The sequence below is a fragment of the Molothrus aeneus genome, chromosome 3, assembly GCF_037042795.1.
Source record: "Molothrus aeneus isolate 106 chromosome 3, BPBGC_Maene_1.0, whole genome shotgun sequence".
NCBI classification, from domain to species: domain Eukaryota; kingdom Metazoa; phylum Chordata; class Aves; order Passeriformes; family Icteridae; genus Molothrus; species Molothrus aeneus.
Genome location: NC_089648.1, coordinates 98,324,233 through 98,350,462, shown reverse-complemented (window position 1 = coordinate 98,350,462; position 26,230 = coordinate 98,324,233). Strand labels below are relative to the sequence as shown.

Below are 26,230 nucleotides of genomic sequence, written 5' to 3'. Positions count from 1 at the left end.
TACATGCATAACTTAATCACCTTAAAAAAGTCCCAATTATTTCTGCTTGAAATCCCCATGAAAAATGGACCATACATCACAATATAGTGTTTTGTTTACATTGATCAGTACATCCTCTTATCTACAAAGCAAACATTTCATCATTCATGCTCTTTCCCTTTTCTCTACTAAAACAGGATTTCCATGTAAAGAATGTCCACATGATTTAAAGTATATTTCAGACTTTTCAAAAAATTCCTCAAAACCTTGCCTAACTCCACAGCCCCAAGCCAAGTTTTATGGAAAAAGGATTTTCATGCAAAGAGGATTTTCTAGTCAGTTCTTTCTTCCCCAAAGGAATTCATAGAAGCACTTTGCTTCTATGTGCTTGAATAACTAAAATAATTTTTGAAAAAACCTAGAACTTCTTCTTATTTGGCCCTCTGAAATTCACCTGCCTAACAATTTTGCCTGTCAATTTTGAAGATAGAAGATAAAATTAGTGCAGAAAAGTAGTTCTTTCTTATGGAAACACCCCTCCCCTCCCTCACCCCCAATTATATTTAGTTCTATGAGAAGGTAAAAATTTTGGAACACTGAAATGTCTGTTTTTAAATGTTTTTATTGTCATGTAAATTAGTCTTCTTGGCCTATCTCTGGTCAATACACCTTCTTCAGCAAATTTGCTGCTGCTGGTGGCTTGCAAAGGTAATTTGCCTACCAAGTTTGCAGGTCATGGCCAAGTCACCAAGTGGTGCTTTCTGGCTGATTAAGCTGTGGGACATGTTCCAGTGAGCAGGTCTGAAAGCACATGCTGACCCTATCTAAATCTTTAGCCAGGTGAAACCTGGGAACACCTCAGCTCCCCCCTACCTCCACCTGAAGGCAACCTGGGCACCTGGTGCAGAATGTGATCCCTCTCCACACCAGCAGCCCTGCCTTGGCTGTGGGTCCTCACAGAAAATGCTTCTTCCCCCTTGATCAGACATAGCTGAAGCCTATGCACACAGATGAAGGAAGAATTTTTTTTTAATAGCTTTTCATTACAAACACCAGTTCTGCAAAATCTGGTAGGTCAATTGAAAAATCATTTTTTAAATGAAAAACACTGAAACATGACAGTTCCCTTTATTATGAACATAAAGGTTTGCTACATAATGAATTCTAACTATATCTTCAGGAGCCTTGTGATCTAGAAGCTGTTATTCTCCTTTGTCTCTTAGGAAGCTTCCTGGACAAATAACATTTTTCATTATTTACTGGAAACATCCTTTCCTATAGTGAAGAATGGTGGTTTTTTTATAAGAACACAGATTTCATCTGATGAGGTTTTAATTCTATTCCTCTCTTTCCCCTTATTAGACCATATTTCTGAGGTGGAGGAGTGGGACATCCCAGTCTGAAATTCATTCACACTTCACAAAGTCTTCAGGCACAGTTGGGCCTTTAAGAGACATGAGTTGCAAATCGATGAACCTTACCCATGGTAAATTCACAGCATCAGTTGAGCACCCTGTCATCTTTAGAGCATCCAAAGTTGTGCCTTACCCTAAAGACTGGCTATAAAGGAGAAAGCATACAACACATTTTCTATGACTTTGGATTTCAGCACATCACCCATCGGAAATCCCTTGGCCCAGGCACCCACTTGAAAGTCCTGGATTACTTACAGATAATGGCCACACAATTCCCCCCCTTCAAAGAATCCAGGACCCAGGAGCCAAAGAAAGCCACCAGAATATTTTGACGTGAAGTTGAGGTCCAGAGATTAAGAATAGTGATGATGAGCAGAGACAAATTGCTGGTTTTACTGCTTTAGAGGATTAACATAGAGAACATTAAAATCTGTTAAAATGTATTAAAATCTGGGCAAGCTGGATAGATGGGCTGAGTCCAGTGTTATGAGGTTCAATAAGACCAAGTGCCAGGTCCTACACTTTGACTAGAAAACCCCCAGGCAGCACTACAGACTGGGGGCAGAGTGGCTGGAATGGGGCCCAGTGGGAAAGGACCTGGGGGTGCTGGTTGACAGCAGCTGAACATGGGCCAGTGTGTGCCCAAGTGCCCAAGAAGGTCAATGACACCCTGGCCTGTACCAGCAAGAGTGTGGCCAGGAAGACCAGGGCAGATTGTCCCTCTGAACTCAGCACTGCTGAGGCCACACCTGGAGCGAGTCCAGAAGAGGGCAACAGAGCTGGTGAAGCATCTAAAGAGTGAGTCCCATGAGAGGCAGCTGAAGGAGCTGGGAGTGTTTAACCTGGAGAAGAGGAGGCTCAGGGGTGACCGTACAGCTCTCTACCACTCCCTGCAGCCAGGTGGGGGTTGGTCTCTTCTCTCAGGCAGCCAGTGACAGGATAAGAGGAAATGGCCTCATGTTCCACCAGGGGAGGTTCAGACTGGACATGAGGAGGAATTGTTTCACAGAAGGAGTTGTTAAACAATGGAATGGGCTGCCCAGGGAGGTGGTGGAGGCACCATCCCTGGAGTTGTTCACAAAACTACTGGATGTGGTACTTAGTGCCGCAGCCTGGTTGACAATGTGGTGATCGGTCAAAGATTGGACACCATGATCTTGGAGGTCTTTTCCAATATAATTCTGTGAAATCATAGAATCACAGAATCACTAGGTTGGAAGAGACCTTCAAGATTATCGAGTCCAAGCCATGCCCTAAGACCTCAACTAAACCATGGCACCAGTCTTTTTGTAAACACATCCAGGGATGGTGACTCCACCACCTCCCTGGACAGAAAATTCCAGTAATTTATCTCTCTTTTGTTAAAAACTTTTTCCTAATATCCAGCCTATATTCCCCTTGGTGCAGCTTGAGACTGTGTCCTCTCATTCTGTCAGTTGCTGCCTGGACAGACACCAACTCCCACCTGACTACAACCACCTTTCAGGAGATTGTAGAGGGCTCCTTTCTCTCTTTAGTCAAACTACTGTTAGTTCAGTAATATCCACTAATCTTCTTAAGGGATGACTCGCATCCAAGCCCAAATTTCCACATATTTCAGCCTGACTCATCACTGTTTAAGTTGGAATTGTTCTGTCTCACAGTTTTTGCAAATACACTGTCAGTCTTTGCTTACTCATATTAATAGCTTTGCCATGGCCTCATGTCTCCCCCCTCAGTACCTTTCCAGCATCTGTGGGCAAAAACCAATGTTTTCTGTCTGAGAAGACTGGAAGACTTATTGACTCCTCCATGAAAGAGGAATCTTTGCTCCTCAGCAAAGCCAGTCACAGCTTTTTCACTACTTGCTGCTGGGAGTACACTACAGCTGATCTAAAAAAGCCTTGGAAGGTGCTTGAGAATTAGAGCTGCTGGCAAGGCAAAGAAGTGGCAGTCACTCCCCGCCGCCTCCAAGAATTCACATTCTGTAAGGGGGATTTTCCTCTCATTTAAGCCTGAAAACATTCCTGAGAGGAACAGTTTGTCCTCAAGTTGGCATAATGTTGCATTAAACATTTGCCACTTACTGTTCTGCAAGCTGTTAAGCTTCCTGTGAAAGCAGTAAGATACCACAGAAGCACTCTTTTGTAAACAGAGTCCTACATCATTTTATTAAAGAACTGTGGCAATACTTATCTGGGAACAAAACAAGGGGAAGTTGCATCACTCTGTGGGCTGCAAATGAGGCAAGGGGAATTATTAGCCTAAATTAACACAGAAGAACAAATTATATTCAGCCAAGAAGTGTTTTACAAGGAAGAAGATGAAAGAGAAAGTTGTAGCTTTCTATACAAGGAAAGATACAACTTTAATGATAAGCATAAGAGAGAGGATATACAGATTAAAAGAAAGGAAGGGTGTAATTTGATCTTAGTCCTGAGTTGTAACTACAATGCAAAATAAAAAAAATACCAATGAAAATTTCAATACACTCTAAAAAAGGCATAGAAATAAAGGAGAAATGCACTTACTACAAAGATTCTGGAGAACATTCAAAGTGAGCAAAAAGTCCCTTCTTTTCTAATTGTGCAAGGACATCAGCATCATACTTGGCAACATCAGTCCCTTGCTTTGCTAAGGCCATTTCTATCCTTACCCAATAAACCATAGATCTTATTAGGAGTCTTGAATTATAACCCTAATTGCTATGTGCTTCACAAACCCCCTACTGCTAACAATCCAATTGCAACACAAGAATTGACAGATAAACACAGATGAACATCATTCAGTGAATCCATGTGGTACCTTCTAGCCTAGAATCTCCATAAAAATGGGAAAACATGCTGAAACTTTCTTATTTCCCATGACAGACATTGGTTGAAAAACACCTGCATCCTAATCACTACCATCTGCACTCTAAATTCATTTCTTGCAGGTTTCTGTTTTTCTGAGTGGATCACAGTAAATGTAGCACAATGAGAATCCTGTACTTGTTTATATCTCTGCAAATGTGATCAGGCTGAGCCTGCTCAAGAGGAAGCAAGTAAACAGTGTAATAAACCAGTTAAAGCACTACACTACTTTACAGAAGATTAAACATGCCCAGAACTTTTTTATACTGAAACTGGCTAGACCAAAATATCCAGAATGTCAGCACTAGTGACCACTCTTTGTCTCCAAAGCTTTCAAACTGCCTGGAGGGAATAGTGTCTGTTCTGTACTAACTCCCAAGTAGTGCCCAAGAACTGCTGGGAGGAGTCTGAGCTGATCCAGCCCAAACCAGGGACAAGGTTAATGATCTAGCACTACAGATGACTGAGTTTATTACTCTGGAAGATTTAGAGTAAGAGACACCTCCCATAGCACTAACCTCAAGGAAGTCATGAGCAAGAATTAATCAGAAAACAATAGCGCTTTCAAGGATTTACTGCAAAAGCACATTCATTAGACTGCACCCCTGGATGTACCAGAGGCCAAAACCAGATCAATAGTCCAGAAAGCAACCTCCTAAAGGAGCTCTTGTTCAGCAGAACACTGCTTGGAAGGGCAAACTCAGGACTGTAGGCTCAGAAAAGATCTTCTTTGGTAAGTTTCTACAGCAAGGCAGTTGAGTGCTGCAGCAGGGGAAGCCGAGGAGGAAGACAAGGGCATCCCTACTTACAGACAAGACTGCACCAGAAGTGCCTGACTTACATAAGCAATTTGTTCTCTTGTTTGTGTAAGCAATTCAGCTAGACCACAAATACCATCCTGAGTACTCAGGTGAAAAGTACTTGCAAGTCATTCTTCTGAGAAAATGCTCTGAAAAGCAGAGTCCAAGGCTGTGACATCAACTGCAGTCCTCTGTATACCATGACTGGATGCTGGTGAGTCATGGCATGCATAAACCACCAGCATTTGAGAAGACCTTCATAACCAGGTCCAGTAAAATTTATTGTTCTAAATTTGCAATTAACTCAGTTTAAATTGACATAATTAGGAGAATCTGACTCATAGCCTTTTTATAAGTGTATTTTAAAATCTCATTTATAAGATAAATGCATCTTCTGTTTCTGAAATGACATAAATATTGCCTTTTTTTTTTTTTTAATGAAGCTATGCTTCATTTCACCCAGTAAAGGAGCCAAAACCTAGTTTATTAGCACTTGGTCTGTGTCTGGCTGAGAAATGAATCAATACCCTTAAATTCTGCCCTAAATGAACTTTTGTGCAAAGTTGTGTCTTACAGCACAGCTGAGGATTTAGATCAACACACTGACTCAGATCCTGCCTGGAGCCACAACTGGATTTTTATTGCTCTTAGAGAGACCTGCGTCTTTCATCGGTCCCCTCCCTCTTTTTTTTTTTTTTTATATAAAACCACCAACTCTAATTCTAACCTGGACCACAGAGTAACTTCTCTGATGTCAGGGGAGTTGGCCTGGGGTGGCAGCTGGATGGGGCTGCGCCGAGGAGAGCAGGGCTGGCTCAGCAGCGTCAGGAGGTGTCGCTAGGCAACGCAGGTAACCATGGATACCTGCATCCCCTGCGGCCCGCGGGATTCTGAGATTAGTCATTCATCTGCAAAAACACTTTAAGAAAATAAATAATAATTAATGTGCTATAATGCAACACTGTCTCTGTATAAATGTTGTTGTAATGACGAGATCCAATTTAATAGAACTTACTTTACTTGGTGTTTGCTCCACCTGAAGACTTTGAGAACTCTAGGTCACAAAATCATGGAATCACAAAATAGTTTGGATAAGAAGAGACCCTAAGGGTCAGGTAGTTCCATGTCCCCTGCCATGGGCATGGACAACTTCCACTGGACCAGGTTACTCAAAGCTCCATCCAGCCTGGCTTTGAACTCTTCCAATGATGGGGCACGGTCTCTCAAACATTGTGAGCTGCAGCATTAGTGACAGAACCAGATCTCTGGCCAAGGGTCACATGTTTTTAAATCCTTCATTAGAGAAATACCCTGAAGCTTAAAATGCTACAAGAAAAGTAGTAGAGTTCCTTTACATAGAAATTGCCCAGTGAGATTGACTGTCCCTTCCCCAGCAGTCTGGCACTGGTGTTTGTTTGGAAAGTGTGATTGCTGGCTGATTAGTATCAAAGTTGCCAGTAATCATGTGCCCACAACTAATGCTCTCCCATCTTTCACATGTTGGAGGTTTCCAATTAGCAAAGGCGGCCCAGAAAGAGCAGCATCCTGGGGGCCACAGCAGCAGGACAAAGAGCAGCCAAGGTCACCAAGCACCTTCCTTTCAGCTCTTGCAGGAATGTGATTGTGTAAATACATGTGCACAATTTTAGCAAAGCCAGAAAACCTCCAAAATCCTTTGCAGTCTGTGGCCACTACACCCTGAGCAAAATTCCCTCCCAGCTCCAAGCCTGGGAACCCGTTCAACCCTGTGCTTATGTGCCTCACTGCACACATCACCTGCGACACTGGTATTACCAGTCTCTTTCCTACCACTTCTTTCCCCTAATGCTGACTACTTGAGTCAATAAAATCAATCTGTAGTTAGCAAAGGCTAACTAACAGGAGCATGGATTTGTCCTTGCACAAGTGGTGTACCCAAAGTTATTAGCTCAGTCATTCCTGATAGGGTCTTGTAAACAAATTATTGATTCCTGGGTGTTTGAGGGATGTTGATTAGAATTAGTTTAAAGCAACAGCTTGTCTTACTTAATCAGAAAAAATTGTAAAAAATGTATCAAGGAGATCAGCTGCTTAATAAACAGTATTTTTTTTATCTGTGATATGCTGGCTATTTAAAATATTACTGCAAAGGAATAAGCAAACCAAACAATGATAACACACATACTATATATATTACCTATCTTGCCTTAATTAATGTAGTTTACTTGTTTGCTATTGGAATGAGGCAGGCCCTGTGACTTGCTTTAATCTGCTTATTCAACTTCTTTATTAAAATCATGCTTTTCAGCTGTGATCACTAAGCCAAATAATACACACTGTGAGCAAAAAGCTTATGAAAATCTGTATAAACTATTTTGATCAGTCTTAATGAAAAGTTGAATTTGGCTTCAAACAATGAACCTTTTTTTCTGTGAAGCCTTTTAGGAAATCCCACTGCAAAAATTCTCAAGCTTAAATGGTAGCTACTGAGGATACCATTTGCTTGCTGGAAACATTTAGAAAATTTGATTTACTGTGCACAGTAGAAAAACAGAGAAAGTAGAAAAAAATTTCTGGATTCAGTTGTACATTTGCAATACTGACACAGTCATAAACTACTCTTTGATCAATCTTGTGGTTCAGCTTCACTGACGTCAACGCCCTTGGACAAAAGCACTTGTAAATAGCTCCATAGTTTAATAGATTTTTCTTCATGAAGCCTAAATTTATATGCACATCTATGCAGTGTCCTTGCACTCTCACACATACTTGCGCAGTTAGCAGAGATTCTGATCTAGCAATCAGGAAAAGGCTTTTCCTCAATCAGAGTTGTTAAGAACCTGAAGGCAGAGCAATGGAGTCTTTCATTGTAAATGATGCATCACGGAGAGTGAAAAGTTTTAAACTAGATAATTAGGATTAATATATTTTATGTTAAGATAACAGCTATCTAAAAACAACACAAAGAGAGACTGGAACAAGACATACTATAATGGATACATATTATCAAAACCTATTTGATTTAGTTGATGGACTATAAATCACATGATAAATTCATTTTTACATGACTGCTCAGACTTTCTGATTTAGACTGGCTCAGAAATGCCTTGGCCTTTCTCATAGTGTTACTGAATTTCTACTCCCCAACCCAGTCAAAAGCAGAGTCACTCAGGAATAAATTATTTACTAAGTAAAAAAATTATATTCCTGAACATTGAAGCTGAAAAAGCCTGTTTTCCTTATAAATCTGTGCCTTGAACTCGACTTTGGCCAGACAAGGCACAGGAAACACTGCTTTTCACAAACTGTGCTGCCCAAATGAAGTTTTTCATTCCAGGCTTCAGGCTCCCTTTTCATGCACATTCTAATAGAGTATACATTCCTGTTGCAGACTTTAATTAACAGACTTCCTCTCCTCTAACTGTTAATTTATTTGCATAAGTCTTGGGGCTTAATTATTTTTGAAATGTTTACCACTTTGTCAGAGTAGTAGAAATCAGACAGAACTTTCTAGTTATTAAGGAGGATTCAAAAAAATCACCATATAGGTAGAATTACCTCAGCACACGCAGTTGCACAAAGCTCACTTATTTTTGACAAACAAAAAACCCAAATCTAAAAAAAAAAAATTACAGTTATGGATTCCAAGATTGTTTTATTTTTATATTTTTTGTGCCATTATCACCTGGGAAAGCTTTTAAGACTGATTCTTGGTTCAGATTCCCCAGTGACAGCTATTAATCTCTTCATATCTGAACTATCTCTTAAAGGATGGAAAGCTTCTTTCTCACATCTTCTCTTCGTTATTACCTATTCACAGAAGTGTTGGAGTTGGTTCTGAATGCTAAGGAGGATCATCTCAGCTTGCTAATGAGGACAAACACAACATCAGTACAGCTGTGACTAGCTTTAGAAGAATTTTCTGAGGTGATAAAGCTGGTTCTTTACACAAAAAGGTGTTGAATATTCCCACAGGGAAAAAGCTAGTTTGTATTTCTCATACATCTCTGCAATATTTATTTTTGAACATAGTGTTGGAACACAGAGTTCATACAATGTGATCAAGTGAGTGCTTTTACATTTTAAACTGTGGTAAATGGATCCTATTTCACTCCTACTGAGCTTGTGGCTGAGAACAAATTAGATTTCTCCGCAAGAAAATGCCTGGAATTGTCTGTTTTTCTTATTAATTTATTTCACTACTTAATGTCCTTCAATTTAATAGACCAGTATCTGTAATAAACTGCATTATTAACATCTGTTTTCACAACATTTTCCCAATGGGGTTCAATGAAGACCAGCACTATGATGCATAGTTTGTGAAATACAACAGTTCATGGACAAATTCAAGCTCACCAGAGTCAGGGTGGCCAAAATCGATCCCACCCATCTATAATCTGGATTTTGGGGCTGAATGTGCCTGGACCAGAAGTGACTCATGCTACTTAGTTTCCCTCACCTGCAAGAAATATTACAGCTGCTGGACACAAACAGGACCCTCAGGCCTTGTGTATATCAAGTTTGTCCACATTTGGTGCCTTACAGAGTGCAGTAGCCTGGGAGGGCAAACACGAGGGCCCACACATCTGCAGCAGTGCTTTCCCAGTCCCTGATCCGAGTTCTACAATACCCACTTAAGGGACATGGGATAAAAAGCACAGACAGTATTGGGAATACACATTTTCTCATTTCACATATCTTTTTGTCTTCCTAGGTCTATGAATTTTTTGCATTCTTTTTGGCATTGATCCAACTTCATCTACACTATTATCTGCCAGCTTGGTGCTTCCCCAGACTCTGAGACAAGGAAGATGTGGGTTCATCATCTCCCAGAACAAAGGTGATGGCCAAGGTCTTGCATTTCTTGGGCAAGTGCTCTAATTCCCTAGCTGCTGAACAATGGCAAGTATTTCTTCAAATGCAACTCAGGGCTGGGAAATTCCAAGGTGATGTTCCTGCCTGTAATAAGTCCATGACAAAGTTTCAGCCTCTAAACAAAGTGTAGTGCAGATGACCAAGCTGTGCCTTGTGTCCATCTTGCTGAAAATAGTTTTTAGATCTTAGGAAACTCTAACTTTTCTTCAGAGGTAAAAAGCAACTCTGGCTCACATAACAGGCACAATGTAAAATTGCCAGAGCTTGACTCCTCAGTGATGGGTCCACTGTAGTGGCAAAGTAAAAACCACCCATCTAAGATATTTAGCAACAGTATGATGTGGCAACAAATCAAGAGTGGTCTTTTCTGTCCACTGTAAAAAAGTCTAAAACACCAATCGATTCTCAATTAGACTACAAGGAAAAGAAACTTAGAAAAAAATTGTCTGCTCTGTTGATTGATTAGAATTTTGTAGCTTATCTTTTGAGGCTTTATTTGTGTAGGTTGCTGACCTTGGCAGGAGGGTGACTGGCATCTTGCAGGAGTGCCATCTGACTTAAAGGAAGAATTTTTAAGAAATCATAGAATCAGAATCTTAAAGCTATAGAATCATTAAAGTTGGAAAAGACCACCATGATCATCAAGTCAGACCTTTGAGCAAACACCACCTTTTCAACTCAACCATAGCACTAAGTGCCTTGCCCAGGTATTTCTTGAGCACCCCATGGGATAGTGTCCACCTCCTTGGGCAGCCTGTTCCAACATTTGTGGTCACCCTTGTAGTAGTTTGAAAGCAAACCAGTGGGAGATCCCAAGTCAGAAATACAATTTAATAGGGAAATTAAAATAAATGCAATAATATAGAAACACTGACAGAGTATAACCTGACACCCTGTTGGTCAGGGTGTTGGTAGCAGTCTGATTAAATGGTGGCTGCAGTCCTCCAAGAGTGACAGATATAGTTCTGTTGAAGCAGTGATCCTGTAGAAGGGTTTGATCTTCCTCTACAGGTCCAGTGGTGGTTTTGAGGCTCTTGTACTCTGGGAATTCACTGGATAAGGCTGCTGTGGTGTTCTAAATCTCAGATTATATCCAGGTAGAAATGCTTGGCTCCTTCCCCTAGGCAGAACATCTCACAACTGGGTGATGTAATTTTCATCAGCCATGCAGTGACAATCAATGGCCCATTAACAGAAGATATCTCCCTGGAGGGAGGATGGGTCATGGAAGAGATAAAGAACACTGCTCCACCTGGTTTTAACAGCCGGCCCATTGATAGAAGATATCCCCCAGAGTTACCAAGGACGAGTTAAGCAGGAGATAGGGAACAATGCCCCACCTGGTTTTAACAGCTTATGGAGATGGTGATAGAATATTTACCTTTGGGTACATCTGACATTGTAACCTAAGACAACCCTCAATGAAAAAATTCTTCCTGATGGCCAACCTGAATTCCCCTGGCAGAGCTTGGGTCCGTTTTCTCTTGTCCTATTGCTGGCTGCCTGGCAGAAGAGGCTGACCCCCCACCTGGCTACGACCTCCTTTCAGGCAGTTGTAGAGAACAGAAAGGTCTTCCCTGAGCCTCCTCTCCGCCAGGCTAAACAACCCAAACTCCCTCAGCTGCTTCTCACAGGACTTGTGCTCCTTTTCTTTTCTCTGGGCTCGCTCCACCCCCTCTGTCTTTCTTTCAGTGAGAAGCCCAGAATTGGACACAGCACTTTTGGTGTGACCTCATCAGTGCTGGTGCCAAGAACAGAGGGACAGTCTCTTCACTGGACCTGCTGGCCACTCTGTTATTGATACAGGCCAGGATGCCATTGGCCTTTTTGGCCACCTGGGCACACCCTGGCTCATGTTCAGCTGCTGTTGATCAGCATTCCAGGGGTTTTCTGCTGGGCAGCTTTCCAGCCACTCTGCCCCCAGCCTGCAGTGATGCTTGGGGTTGTTTTGACACAAGTGCAGGACCCAGTACTTGGTCTTATTGCACCTCATACTGTTCATCTTGGTACATCAACCCAGTCTATCCAAATCCTTCTGCAGGCGATAAATCAGATTAAATTTTCATTGGTGAAACGTGTGGAAGATTTTATATCTGTCCTGATATTTTATTCTTTATAAACACAAGTGGAACACAATAAAGACAATCAAATATTCTAGTTTTGTATGTAAAAGCATCTGGTATGTATTTATACGTATCAAGTATTTATATACACATAAGGAAAAAGGAGGTAAAAATAATCGTTCCCCAACTAGCCATCTTAAATTAGGAGTCATGTTCATACATTTCACCAGAAATGGGACACTGAGAAATCTGGAGGATGAGCAATTGGCAGTTAAAATTTACTTAAATCAAATTGCAAGATAACGGTTGTTTAATGTTCTACTTTGATGTAGCTTATTTTTCTGCTTGACACATCTGTTAAGCTGTAAATTCAGAACTGCTGTTAGTGAGAATCTGAATACTCGTCACCACCTAATTTGCTAGGGATCACAGGAAAGTACATTTGTATTCCACAATATTACACCACACCTCAAACATACATATTGTAATTTAGGTCACAAAGTACATGACAGTGAAAAGGTAGCATTACAAATATAATAAATTAGACAGTAGTGATCTTTTGTTATATGGTTGAAAACATTGCCAGTCCCAGGCTGGTCGTCTGTCTGTCTGTCTGTCAGTCAGTCTGTAGGAGGCTGTTGGTGAAACCTGTGAGCAATCCCCAGTTGACTTCAGGCAAAGATGTTTGGGCTGGTATCACCTCTGTCATGGACTATTTTGTCAGTCTTGTTTGAAATTATATTAGAAATTGAATGCACAGGTGTTTTGGCAGCCAAGTCATAGAGAATTAAATAGAGAATTAAATAGCACATTTGGGGCCATTAATGGCTTCAGCTGAGACAGGTTCAAAAGAGACATTTTCCCACAGCCTGATTGATGCCTTTCACATAATTTAAGTTCCTCATCCAAAGAATCTGAGCTTTCTGCAGGCAAAAGATTTGTATTGGAATGTGTTTTGAGTACCTTCCTGAGGTCAGGAAAGAAAACTTTTCTTTTTTTTTTGCTAAACAATCGTCTCCCATACCTGAGAGTTTTCTAAATATTTTTTTCGTGTTTTATTAAAGCAAATGGGACCACATGTGGTCATAGTCATGGTCTGTGACAGTATATGGCACAAGGAACTTTCCTTCCAGGATTTAAATGGTGGTGCAAAGTTGGGGTATCATTTTCTAAATCCCCTGCACACACATGACCCCATCAGGCACAGTGCACTCCAGGGTTTATGGCAGAACAAAGCAGCCAGAGTTACTGACGCAGAAACGGCTTAGAGAAAAGCAAAACAGTGCTGAAGAAACACCACTGTTTCTGGTGGTCAAAGAAATTACTTTAGAGCAGCTTTCCTCATCATCCAGACCTGGATACTGAACTGCTTTTATAAATGCTTCTGCCATAGCCACATCCCTGGACAGCATACACTGAGCTCTGCAGAACACTGCTTGACTCATTTTATTACACTTTTTTAACTACTTTTTTCCTTTCAGGTGGACATATCTTTTTTTTTTTTAATCTAATGTTTCAACATGATAGTATTAGATTATGCAAAGCAAAGAATTAGTCAGTAAAAAGTGGCATTTAAGCATTGTGTGAATAAAACATGCCCACTCTTGGGGTTTTTTTTCTTTTTAACTATGAAAAGACTATAATCTCTGCAGGGCTATTTTTTATTTTGCCTTTTTTTTTTTTTTTTTCAATTCTGGAAAAAATTTGTCCTTGAAATTACCAGTTCCAGCTACAGAGAGACCTGAAACCTGTGGTCAGATGCATTGGGACACAGCCAATGCAGAGAGGTCAGTTGGGAGCCCGGGATGGCCCCAGCACAGGGAGCACCCCATGAGTAGACACAGCCCTGTGGGAGCAGGGACCCTCAACAGCCACAGCACGAGATGGACCAGGCCCAGGGGCCACCCAGGGTGCTCAGGCAGGAGCATCAGGGTCCATCCCGGACACCTACAGGAGACAGGCACACCTGCTCCACAGTTCAGGCTCAGGAGAAATAAAGGGCAGGGGTCCCTGGGAGAAGGGTGAGGGTCCCAGGGAAGGCTGATCAGAGCCATTAAAGTCAATTCATGCCCTGACATGTCTCACCATGAAGCAGCAGCAACACTTATTACAAGTCATTCTATTGCAGTTTTCTTACAAGTGAAAAAATCAGTCCCAGGGCTATACCAGTATCAGTGTTATCAAAAAAATCTTACTTGTTTGACAGTAGAAAGTTTTATCTGATATTACATTTCATCTATCTTGAAAGCCTTCTAAATGACTATTCTATATCTTAGTACTACATCTATCAACACCGGACATAATTTCTTATCTTGCCATGTATTAAACTATCATTATCTATCCCTTATAGATGTTTCAGCTAAGGTCTATGCTGCTGGGGCTGTGCAAGTATAAAATAGAAAACAATCTTTTACCTCAGCAGAAGTTCTTTAAACATAGCACAAGGCACTATAATAAATACAGTATATCAAATACAGTAAGTTGTGGGGGAAAATGGAAAAGAAAAGACAAAGGAAGTCAAATTGTATGTTAACAAAAGGCAGCCAAATGAACCTGCATCTTTTTGTTTTGATTCTTCAGTTGAGAATCATACCTAGTTGTCAGAAACCTCCTCTGGATGTTTATTTCCAGTGATATTTCTGGAACACTGTTTCTATTCAGTAGAAAATTCAACTTGCATAATTTTTGTTTTATTTCTTTTCCATCAAAAAAAATTTCTAGTAATAAGAATTCCTGTCACTGCATTTAAAACAAAAAAAAAAGTCTTTATTGCCCTAGGATCTGATCTGGCATTACTCAATGTCCCCACTGCTGACTGGCTAAGGTAGTGTTTTGCAGTAATGGAAAATGTATACAGGTTCTGCTTTTTCTGAAGAGAAGCAGCCAAGGAATGTGAATTTTACAGGAGATACTCTGCTCTTCTGAGATGAACTGGGAACACAGATATCTCTGAGATACTCTCAAATTCTACACATCTGAAAATCTGGGAGAGGAAATTTATATTAGTCACAAACCTTTAACATTTACAGAAGATAAACATAAGTGTCCTGCCTAAATTATCTGATCATCACAGTAAATATCTGGTCTGCTATATACCCTTAATTTGTAAATATCCTATAGAAAAAGGTAGAACTAGAGAAAATGAAATCACTCCCAACCCCAATGTATGCTAAAAAGAAATTTTCTAAAGTCAGCCAAAAGGAACCATTTTTTTAAAAAATAAAAGGCAGTCTGGTCTCTTTTTTGGAGATTTGATTCCTTTCTTAAACCAGTAGTTGAGTTCATCTGTCCCCAGAGAACAAAGCTAAGACTTACCCAGGGATTACTTGTTTTAAAAGCCACATTTTAAAAAAAACTAGGCAGTGAGGCTTATATTCAAAACAAATGAAAACTGAGGACACAAATCTATCCTTCAAATTTTATGCATGAACATCAATTTGATGTTCACATTTCTTTCTACCTTGCCACATTTCTTTTAGCAAGGTAGAAATGCAACCTCAGCATCATCCTTCAGTTGAGGAAATTCAAGCCCAAATAATTTTGGATTGTACCTTGAGCACCAAACAATGGACTAACTTGATAAAAAGAGTACTTGCCATCATTCTTGCTCTAGTTGTCATTGTACACAGAAGAACATAGTGATCTGGCCACAAAACACTAATGCATGAGGGAATGTGACAAAGTAGGCATAAACACTCTTCTGCGCAAACAAGAGAGCAACCAGAGCTCTAAGCACTGACACTTTTCCAGAGGAAAACATAATACATTAAAACATTATTAAAACATAATATATGTTTTACATGTATTATCTATGATGCTCCACTATCAACAGTCATCATAGAAACACTTCAAAATTCTGGTCACTCTTCTGCCAGTGCACAATCTAATTATTACTCATGGGGTCAAGATCTCTATTGTCTTCAGTCTTTACAGCCTGGTGGAATGGTTTTCATTCTCCAAATGCTTTATTTCCAGAAAAGGAATGAGCAGAATAATTTGTTGCTCATACCACTGTCCACAGCGGGCTGAAAGCAGACTGCATCAGAGCAGATAGAAATTATCCTTTCCTGGGATTTGCACATCTTGTAGACATACTGTAGCATCACCTCTGCAATAACTGAAAAAATAACAATTATTATAAAGAATATGAATAAAATATTTAATAATTATACCTTCCCTGAAATCTGAGATGGAAAAATTCTGACTATTTTTGTTGGGACCTTTACTTACTTTCTGTTCTTGTGCTCCTATATGTGTTGGCCTTATTCCCACAAATCATCCACAGGCTAAGTGGGTCTCAGCTGTCCATAGCATCTATACCTGCCTGAAGGGCAGGGAGCTTATAGCACTGCTTCTCACAGCAGGAGGAAAATTCCAGGCAAATTAAGGCTTTTGGACTCTTTGATACCTTAGGCTCTATTATAGTTACTTTTGGCAGGGGAAGGATAAAGTGTAGTTTAAATCTTGGGATTTACTGGTCCCAGAAATAAATATAAGGAGGTCAAAGGCATAGCTCTACAGAGTCCAGGCCAGCACAGTCATGGATGTCAGATGATATTTAAGAATCCAGGTATCCCTAAAGTCAGCTTGCATACTCTAAAAATATCAGTAACAAGTACAAGGGCAAAAGTTACTCAGTTTTAGATTCAAACTATTGCAGACTGACTGCTGAGATGCTTGTGCATGTAACTGGGTTAGAAAATATTCCACTGTAAAAACTTCTGGAATTCTGGATGCTTTTCTGAGAGAACAATATATGTGAATACTTACAGGTCTCCAAAATTTTTCCCAGTGTGAATCAAGCATGCTGTTTTTGCACAGTGAAGCCAAGACACACTTGGTACCCATTTCCTGCAGTTAATGTGCAGAAAACATACGTTCACATTTTGTGTCATCTCTCCTTGTCTGTTATCCCATGATCCCAAATGGGCTACTTTTATCCATGTGCACCAGTATGTCTACCCCATAAGGTAAAGAGCAATAAGAGATCAAGAGAGGCCTACAGGAATAAAAAGTATCTCTGTTGGGTAAACACAGTATCTTGTGGAGCCAAGGATATAAAACACAGAAACTGTAGTTCTGGTGCCCAAGAAAATGTGAAGGCGTTAATCAGAATCTCAATCAGCCTAGCTTCCCATAAGTTTAAAGAGCCCTTTTTTAGGGTAGCTTTCTATGAAGCTGATCAATCTTAGGAAACTTCTGTTAATAACCAAGACAGTTGCAGTGATGCACATACTGACATTTAGCTCTGGTTACAGTGATATCCAAGTTCTCAAAATTGGTAATTACTGTAAATCTCTAGACGTTTCCTATCTGTATAATGATTTTAAAAAATACATTTCCCATCTTTCATCCTCCCATGTTAATCACCTACAGGGTTGCTTAGCCCACTGAACCACAGACAAGCAATCAGCTGAATACATTACTTAGAGATACTCAAAAACCAGCTTTCTGCTACTTCCTTAAGCTTTTCTCCATGACAGATTAGAGTCTGGCTGGTTTCAAGTCAGGACTTTTCAGAAGTGGCTGAATTCTACCCCTTATCTAGAACTATAAATTACTTCTATTATCATGAACAATAATGATCTTAATGAATCAGTATTTAATCTCCTCAATGAATTAGATTTTTCAAGAAGCTTTTCAAGAGATTCTGTCACAAAGGCTCTTTTAAAAAAGTTCAGTGTCAGGAGAAGAAGGAAGGTTCCTCTCACGGTTACTGGTCAAAGAACAAGCAACTAATACTAGAAAGAAATGGCAGGTTTTTCATAGAGAAGGAAGGTGCCAGAAGCATCCCTCAGGTATCTGTGTTTAGACATATGATATTAAATATATTCTTAAATGATCTGGTTAAGAAATAAAAAGTGAGGAAAAAATCTCCAAATGGAACAAAATTACAAGAATCAGCACTGGAAATAACAAGGACAATTTTCAAAATGGTCTTATTTGCTCCCATATATACATGATAGAGGGGCAAATAAAATTCATCATTCATGAAAGCAAATCCATACCTATCATTGTGAAGGAGAACAAACCATAAGGTTACAAACTTAAATTTATAAATACTAGACCTCAAATGACCATGAGGAAGGTGATCCTGGAAGTAGATATTGTGTAAAGTTCTCTGAAAACATATTTTCAATGTTAAAAAATGATCAAAGCAAAAGATAGAATATCAAGAACTATTATGAAACCAGTAAAGAATCAAATGGAAACAAGGTTCTGTGATCATACCCCAAAGAGATACAGTAAAATCAAAAAATAACTATAATTTGAGACTTGGAATTAAATAAACTAAGATTTATGGGAAAAAATGGAGAAATTTGAGATAATTGTGAAAGAAAAAATTATGAAATTAGAGAGACGCATACAGAAACTGTTAAAGGCATAGAGAGGGTGAATAGGGAATAGCTATTTATTGTTTCCCATACCATGAAGACAAGGTGGAACACAATGAAATTACCAGGCAACTGGTTCAGAGCAAAAGGAAGTATCTTTTCATGCAACACATAATAAAACTGTAATACTCATTGCTACAGGACATTATGGATGCCAGAAATATATAGGCTCAAAAAGAAATTAGACAAAATTAATGGATGAATTAATGCAAGATCTCTGTTCTGAAACTCCCAAAGCTTCAGACTGGTGAAACTTAGGAAAAATTAATTATGTCCTTGTCTTTCTCAAAATATCTACTAGTAGGCACTGTCAGAGACACATCAGTAAGCTAGACAGATCTAACAAAGTTCTTCTTCAACACAAGAATTCAAGTCTTTTTTTGTTGGAAGCATGAACTTCACTCATATTCTAAAATGAGAAATTTTTTTTAAAGTCATAGTTGGACTTTATATTAGTGGCTAGATAGTGATTGGATAGTGGTTGCAAGCTAGTGATGAAAATACTGGTTTGATGTCTCAATTCTGGCACTGAGTAGAAGCTTTTGTCTGGCTGATTTGATGGCTGATTCGTATGATGGGGTCGGTCTGATTCCCAGAAATGAGATGATTCCACCCAAAAACCATGCTCACAAATAAAACTCTGAGTGAAAAGCCCATTAGTTCAGTACAGTTCAGCCCTCTTCATTAGCAGGACACATGGATTGGAGTACATCACAAGGCCTGCACTGACAGCTTTGTGTGTAAGGTTGGCACTGGCAGTCTTGTATGCAAGATCTTAGGATGAGCTTCTGTAAACCCTCAGTAATGTAACAGAAGAGTAATTTTCCAAAAATTATTGATATTATTCAGGATGATTACCTGCACCTAACCAGTTTTCAGGACTGGGGCCCTTGTCTAATTTTACGTAGTGTAGGGAATGAAAATTTCAGATCATTTCTCCTTTCCATGGAAGAGCTCCAATCTAGAACATAGCAAGTGACAAGATAGGTATTAGTGGAGGGAATATGAATGGAGCCCATGGTAGTAGACTTTATTACTTTGAGTGATGAGGCTGAACTGGAGTTTTGCCTATTCTTTTAGTATGTGATTTCCTAATAGATAAGAAGGCATTGTGCTGTTGAATAGCTAAGGGAAGGTGATAGGGTAGGCAGGAAAAGGAAAAAGAAGCAGAGATTCTTTCACAGCTTTATTACTAATGCTTAGTTTATTGGATGCCTCCTAAACATAGTGAAGGACTTAGAAACTATTGAAAACCAATCATAGAATCACAGAATGAGATAGAAGAGACCCACAAGGATCATTGAGTCCAACTCCTGGCCCTGCAGAGCACCATCCCCAAGACTCACACCTTGTGCCTCAGAGCATTGTCCAAACACTTCTTGGACTCTGTCAGGCTGGTGCTGTGACCACAGCCCTGGGGAACCTGCTCCAGTGCCCAACCACCCCCTGGGTGAAGAACCTTTTTCTAGGATCTGACTTAAATCTTTCCTGACACAACTTCAGGCCATTCCCTTGGGTCCTGTCAGTGGTCACCACCTTTGGATGGTGACTCTCCAATAATTTAACAACTTTCTTATATTGCAGCAACCAAAACTGCACACAGTATTCAAGGTGAGGCCACATAACTAGTTCAGAAAAGACAGTACTACTGAGACTTCTTGCTAATAATCAACAATTTATTTTTTCCATAAAAGGGGCTGTGTAGCCCATTTTTGTTTTTCTGCGTGGTTTTCATTAGAGTGTGCTTTCTCCTTGACTATTGTGAGAAAGTATGGTAATAATTATTTTGTGGAATATAACTGTTTTTCTTCAATGTTGTTAAATAGTCTTGCTTGGAAGACAGGCAGATTGCAGGACATGTGGATTCTGAGGTGTATTTTGCTCTGCAGAAACCATTACTAGCTGTTCAGATATCACAGAAGATAAACCAGATACAGACACTGAAGGGATTTGAGATTGATCAAATTTAGATGGTTTCAACACTGACAAATCAACACCTACAAGATTCCATGAGAATAGAACAAATAAGGCTGTTTAATAATAGTTTAGCAAGTTTTTATTGCTAAATATATTGGGAAGAGACGATCTCTTGATACTTGTTAAATTCCAGATAGTCTGAGACGTGACTGGGATTCTTTCTGCCACTTTGTGCTTATTGCACAGCATTGTTGTAATTCAGGCACCAAATTGCTCTAAGTTTAGCATCAATGTCAATTTTTTTACTTACTGCTGAAATGGGTCTATGAAATCTGAGGTCCAGAAGAATAGGCAGCAGTGGGAGGATGGCAGGAACTGCTTGCACAGACATGGTATGGGGGTTAGATTTCATGGTAATCAGCATTTGAAAGACAGCAGCAAGCAGCTAATTGTCTATAAATGACTGTATTCACCAGTTCCACAGGGCAAATTCTAAGCTAATGATACTTAAATTCAATAGCCTGCTACACAATCAGACAGACTACAAATTAATCTTTTGAAATTACAGCTTTCTCACAACAAAGCAAACAAATAAATGAGACAAAATAATGTTTTCATTTGTAGTGTTTGCACGTTGACAGATTTCTGAGGTTTAGATTGACTCAAATGCCACTTAACACTTCTTCTGTACTCGAAATAATGGATTTATTTAGCTGAAATATTGTAAAAGGTTTTCACTCCAGCTATCCATTTCTGCCCTTTCAGGAGATAACTGCTTACTTTGCACAAAGTTGCAAGACCAGCATACCACTAAATGTTCTGAACACATTTTCTTAATTCAGTTGTTTTTTCTAGTTTTGCTATTACTTGTTACTTAGAACTGAAGTGCATCTGCAAAAGGTGTTAATTTTGCTATGAAAATTTTTAGTAGGCTGATGCATCTATAAAATAGGAAATAACATATTTTAATCTTATTTCTTATTCTCTCTAAGAATATGAAGACATCACTTTCCATGAAACTTCTGTCTTGACCCTTCCCCATTGGTCTGAAATAAGCTTGTCCATCAATTTTATATTTCTATCCTGCTGTGTCTTCTATGCCTTGAGAGGCACACAAATAAACCATTTAATCTTGTATATACCATGGAGGTGTTTCTGCTTGTACTTTGGCTACACTTTATTGTCTTTGCCATGTAATAATTGCTTATGCAAACTCTTTGAAACCAGTCCCTCAGAAAAGGAGTAAGGTAACCATCTTGCCTCCCATTTTTTTACTGTCAAGTTTTTAACACTGAGTTTTTTGCAATCACAACCTGTTGGAAATGTCAGAGCTTATTAGACATTAGACTTTCACTGGCAAAACAGGTCTACACCAAATATTTTGATAAACTGCTAATAATGCATTCTGATAAATGTAACCTTACATCCTGAGTAGATAGTAAATACAGCAAGATATAACTGCACGTTGGTGTCTTTCAGATGCTGATACCTCACCTGAAACATCTTCCTCTAAACAAGTTCTTTGCCTAGGGACTACTGGGTCAGGCAAACCACAGCAGTTGTCTGAGAGCTGAATAGCATAAGCTCTGAGATACAGGGCCAGTCTAAAGGAATAATACACTTCAGCTGAGGCCTTTTATCTGCATCCCCTGTGAGATATTAAAGCTGTATTCAGGCTACTAACTCAGTGCTCTTAAGTCTGACACCCTGAGTACAGACGAGGATTAAATGAATGTTTGAAGCTGTTACTGACTTAAGCTGTTTGCCTCACACTTTCTTTGAAGGACCACCATGGACATCTCATGACGTCAGGAACAAAAGGGCATTTTAAAGGTTGGCAGCAAATCCAATCAAGTCTTCCAGATTATATGAAAATACCTTCATCCTTTCTGGGGATGGTGACGTTGTTTCTGAGTGTGCCTTCATCTGTGCCTTCATCCTTTCTGGGGGTGGTGACATTGTTTCCTCTAACACGTAAGACTATTTGCTACAGCTGAAACCAAGGAAAATTAACTTCAGTATCAATAGGGAGCTCTGCAGCTAGCCCAGGTGAGCAGTACTCTTGTTTCTCCTCCATGAGTATGTAAGGCTTTCAATCTGCATGTGCTTTAACTTCTTACTTTTTTCCATTTTATGGACACACAACTGGGCTCTGGGTGTTCTGCAAACAGGGACATCTTATGGGTTGGATTTAAAATCCATTCTGCCTCAAGAGATATAATTATGAAGTGACCATTGTGAAGTCCTGCCCAGAATCCTACCCCAGGTCCCATTTTGTCTCTGGAACTGTGGCCTGTCTGTACAAAGACCACACCTATCACATATATTAATGTCCCTGTCACATTACAGCCACTCAATGACTGATTTCACAGACTGAACACAGTCTTTCCTTCATGTGCAGGCACCAAGCTTGTTCAAACAAACTGTCACTTGACCTATCCTATCATCTCTGCAAATTTTTCTCCCTAAGCAGAATCAGTTAATCTCCAGGGAATAATAACCCCCTCCTTGCAGAAGGACATCTAGCTGAAAGAAATTTTTTCTTTCACCTTCTTTCAACTGAAAGAAGCTGAAAGAAAAAATACCAATAGTATTGGCAATACTATGTATTACCAATCATAGCAATACACTTTGCAAAACTTTGCTCTTCCAGTGACGCCATATTCCAGATGATACTATTTCTTGCCTGGGTGCTTGCCTGTCCTTGCAGTATCATGTTTTGGTACACTATTAGGCAAATGAATCTAGTCTTTTCTTGCATTAAGCAAAAGGGTGTTTCCATACTCTTACCAGGCCACTTTCCTCCCTTGCTGTGCTAGGGTTCACCATGGCCTTAGGTACTCCAGGATACCAAGGAGAAAGACAATCCTGAGTTCACAGCAGAGCATGTCAGGAAATTAAACCAATTTTCCAATACCTAACAGAGACTCAGGTAAAAAATTTCTAGCAGTCACTCTTTCTTCCTTAGCATGTGATACATGGGAATGTCACTATCCTCATTTAAAACTTCTGCATCAACTCACAGTCATTACAGCATAAATAACACCGATTTTTCTCTTTAAAAATTTAGAAATTGAGTGGAATGAAGATGGGACCTAGACAGGTGGTGATGAAGTTAGCATGCCCCAGCCAGCCAGTAGATCTGGACTGCACAATTTCCATGCTCTAAGTGGCCCACTGAGCTCAGAAGTGATTCAGAGGCTGGGCACACATCAGTACTTACCTGCAAAAGTCCTTCCAGTGCAGTGTTTATGCTCTCACTCCAGCCCAGGTGGGAAGTCAGACAGAAGCAGTCACTACATCTGGCAGACTCAGCTTCCAGGGCAGCTGCCTCTTGGGGCAGCAGCTGAGCTCTGCAGCAAAAAGCATATGAGAGAAGTGCTGGATATCACAGATTTGTGGAAAGTGAATAAAAGATTAGTGTGTTGGTTTTGACTGGGACAGAGTTAGACACAAAACAAGAATGATCACACAAAATGCACAAGATAAACTAGCACAAAATCATAATACATGATTTTTCCAATGCAAGCAGTGAGCATTCATGATCTGACCTTGCAAGTACATATTGAATGGGACCTAATCTGCTCTACCAGATAGTCTGGCTCTGCACAATAAAGTATAACTGTTCTTATCATTGAACTTATATCTATGTCTAAAATCAAATAAACCCTATGTTCTCAAACCTGTTTTATAAATTCATATTCAAATTCCACCTGAAAGAAAACACAGACTGCCTTGTGTTAATGAACACAAGATTAATTTTTATTACCACTTCATGAAAAGTATAATCTGAGAAAGAGCTTTTGCTTTTATATCTATTTTAATACACCAACTTGAGAGTTTTTCTCTGACTAACAAACTGTGCTGCTCAGAGAGGTGGGCAACACAGTGTTCAGAGCCCCATCCAATCTGCTCTTGAATACTTCCCCATCTCTGGAAGTGTTCAAGGGCAGATTGGACAAGGCTCTGAGCAACCTGACCTAGTTGAAAATGTCTTTTTGGGGGGCTGGACTAGATAGCCTTGAAAGGTTCCTTCAAACTCAAACTATTCTATGGTTCCATAAGAAACAACAAAACAAGAGCTAAAAGAATGTATTGTGTTGATGGCAAAGGACAAAACTGACAACAACCAAACTGAGAACGACTGAGGAATGTGGTTTTGCCAAGATCAGAAGGTCTGTGGTCTGATAACAGAAGAATGGCAATGAAGATAGCATCTTATTGTGTATATCATTCCTGTTATTCTACAAGCAAGGCAGACTGTAAGCCTGAAGATACCTCAAATGAGGAAACATACAATGAGCAACCCCTTTTCTAAGAATTATGAAAAGAGAAATTAAATTCTGAAACAGAAGTATCACCCTGAAATAATGTTTGATTTAGAAATGATATTGAGCAGCAGTCCAAAAAGTCATTTGATATCACCAGTAAGTAAGAAAACAAGAGAAATAGTGAGGAATCGACAACTGTATCCTTTCCCATTGCTGTAAACCACAGATGATCCTTGCCAGACCACTTAGACAAACATTTGTGCTTTTATGTGGGTACGAGTGGGTGAAAATCTAGGGTTGACTGAAATCAGGGGTGTTTAAATAATTTTCTCTAAGTTCTCACAAGTGGTTTTCTCCATAAATTTCCCACAAAGTTGAGGAGAAAAAGGATGTGACTGTACTATGACATCAAACACCTAAATTCCTAAATTTAACTACTACAGGTATCTAAGCTGTGGAACTGTTTTATTTGCTAGTAAGGTCATAGCCTTAATGTCTGCTCTGAGGTGAACTAAATTGTTCTTCTGACTCCAACTGTGTTGATTAGATTTCCATTGATAATCATGGGCCATAGGCATGTCTATATGCATCTAAATATGAAAAATCTAAGTTGAAGGATCTTAATATCTGGCCCAGTATCACTGTTTTGTTCTAGATGTCATCTTTCTTTGCATGTGTCTCTAAATCACAATTTAGCAATGTTTATTTTACTAATATCCTTCTATTTTACAGTGTAAACAACATTTTTAATGTGACCAATTGGTATTTTTTTATTACTTCGTTCAAGTAACAGCATTAAATATCCTTAACTTATGCTAAAATTAGGTATTTATTGAATTCATATTTCATTTTATGCAGTAGAATTTTTTCACACATTTAAAAATTGACATATTCATAACTGCTCTAGTTCTTTGGTGTTATTTATGCTTAGCACAAGAGAGTTAATGTTGGCTGGGTTAATGCTTCCTGAAGATTAACAATGTACAGATTATGTAAGGTGAAATTCAGCATATCTGGAGCAATTATTTGCTGTTTAGCTCACATAAATTTTCCATTTTCCAGAGGTAACATGCCATGGAAAAATGTTCAGGTATTTCCATTTAAACAGATCAGATTGCATTTTACTTTTTATAGTAAGAGTAAACTCCTGTTCTTGAAAGTCCTGACAACAGTGATATCTGAAATCTTTTGTTTAGGCACCTAGCAACATTCATATTTAATGATAAAGTAAATTCATCTGCACTTGGCTGCAAATAGTTTAAGTGCTGAGTGAAATAACTCCCATTTTCAAAAGAATGTGATTAAATCTCCTCTTTCTTTCATGCCATTCTGGCTTGTAAGCTCACTATGACTATACAGTTGTGAGAGTACACGTAGAAATCAAGGCATTGAGGTTTTATTAGCCAGTTTTTGCTGTACCTGTGCTGCACCTTAACTTACATTTCTATGTTTCTTTGTGTGTGGTGTTTATTGTACAGTCCAAAATCTCATACAATTCAGTATGTAGGCAAATTCTAAGTCATGTAGTTTGCAAAATGTTGCTTTTAAAATCTTATTTACCCATCTTAAACAATAGCTGATTTTAGAATGAATCCAAAATCACAGAATGGATCAGGTCAGAAGGAACCACAGTGGATCATCTGGTCCAGCCTCCCTGCTCAAGAAGGGTTATCCTAGAGCACATTTTTACACATTTGGCAAAGAA

The 26,230-nt window shown here is 39.4% G+C and overlaps 1 protein-coding gene across 1 annotated transcript in view; it reads right to left on the bottom strand.

Annotated features, from left to right (window-relative positions):
* The window catches only part of LGSN (lengsin, lens protein with glutamine synthetase domain), a 61,861-nt gene extending 41,183 nt beyond the window's left edge, over positions 1-20,678 (bottom strand). Inside the window, exon 1 of the mRNA XM_066545915.1 lies at positions 20,565-20,678. Coding sequence (XP_066402012.1) covers positions 20,565-20,678 — 114 coding nt within the window. The remainder of the gene's footprint in view (positions 1-20,564) is intronic.
* Positions 20,679-26,230: the final 5,552 nt, after the last annotated feature.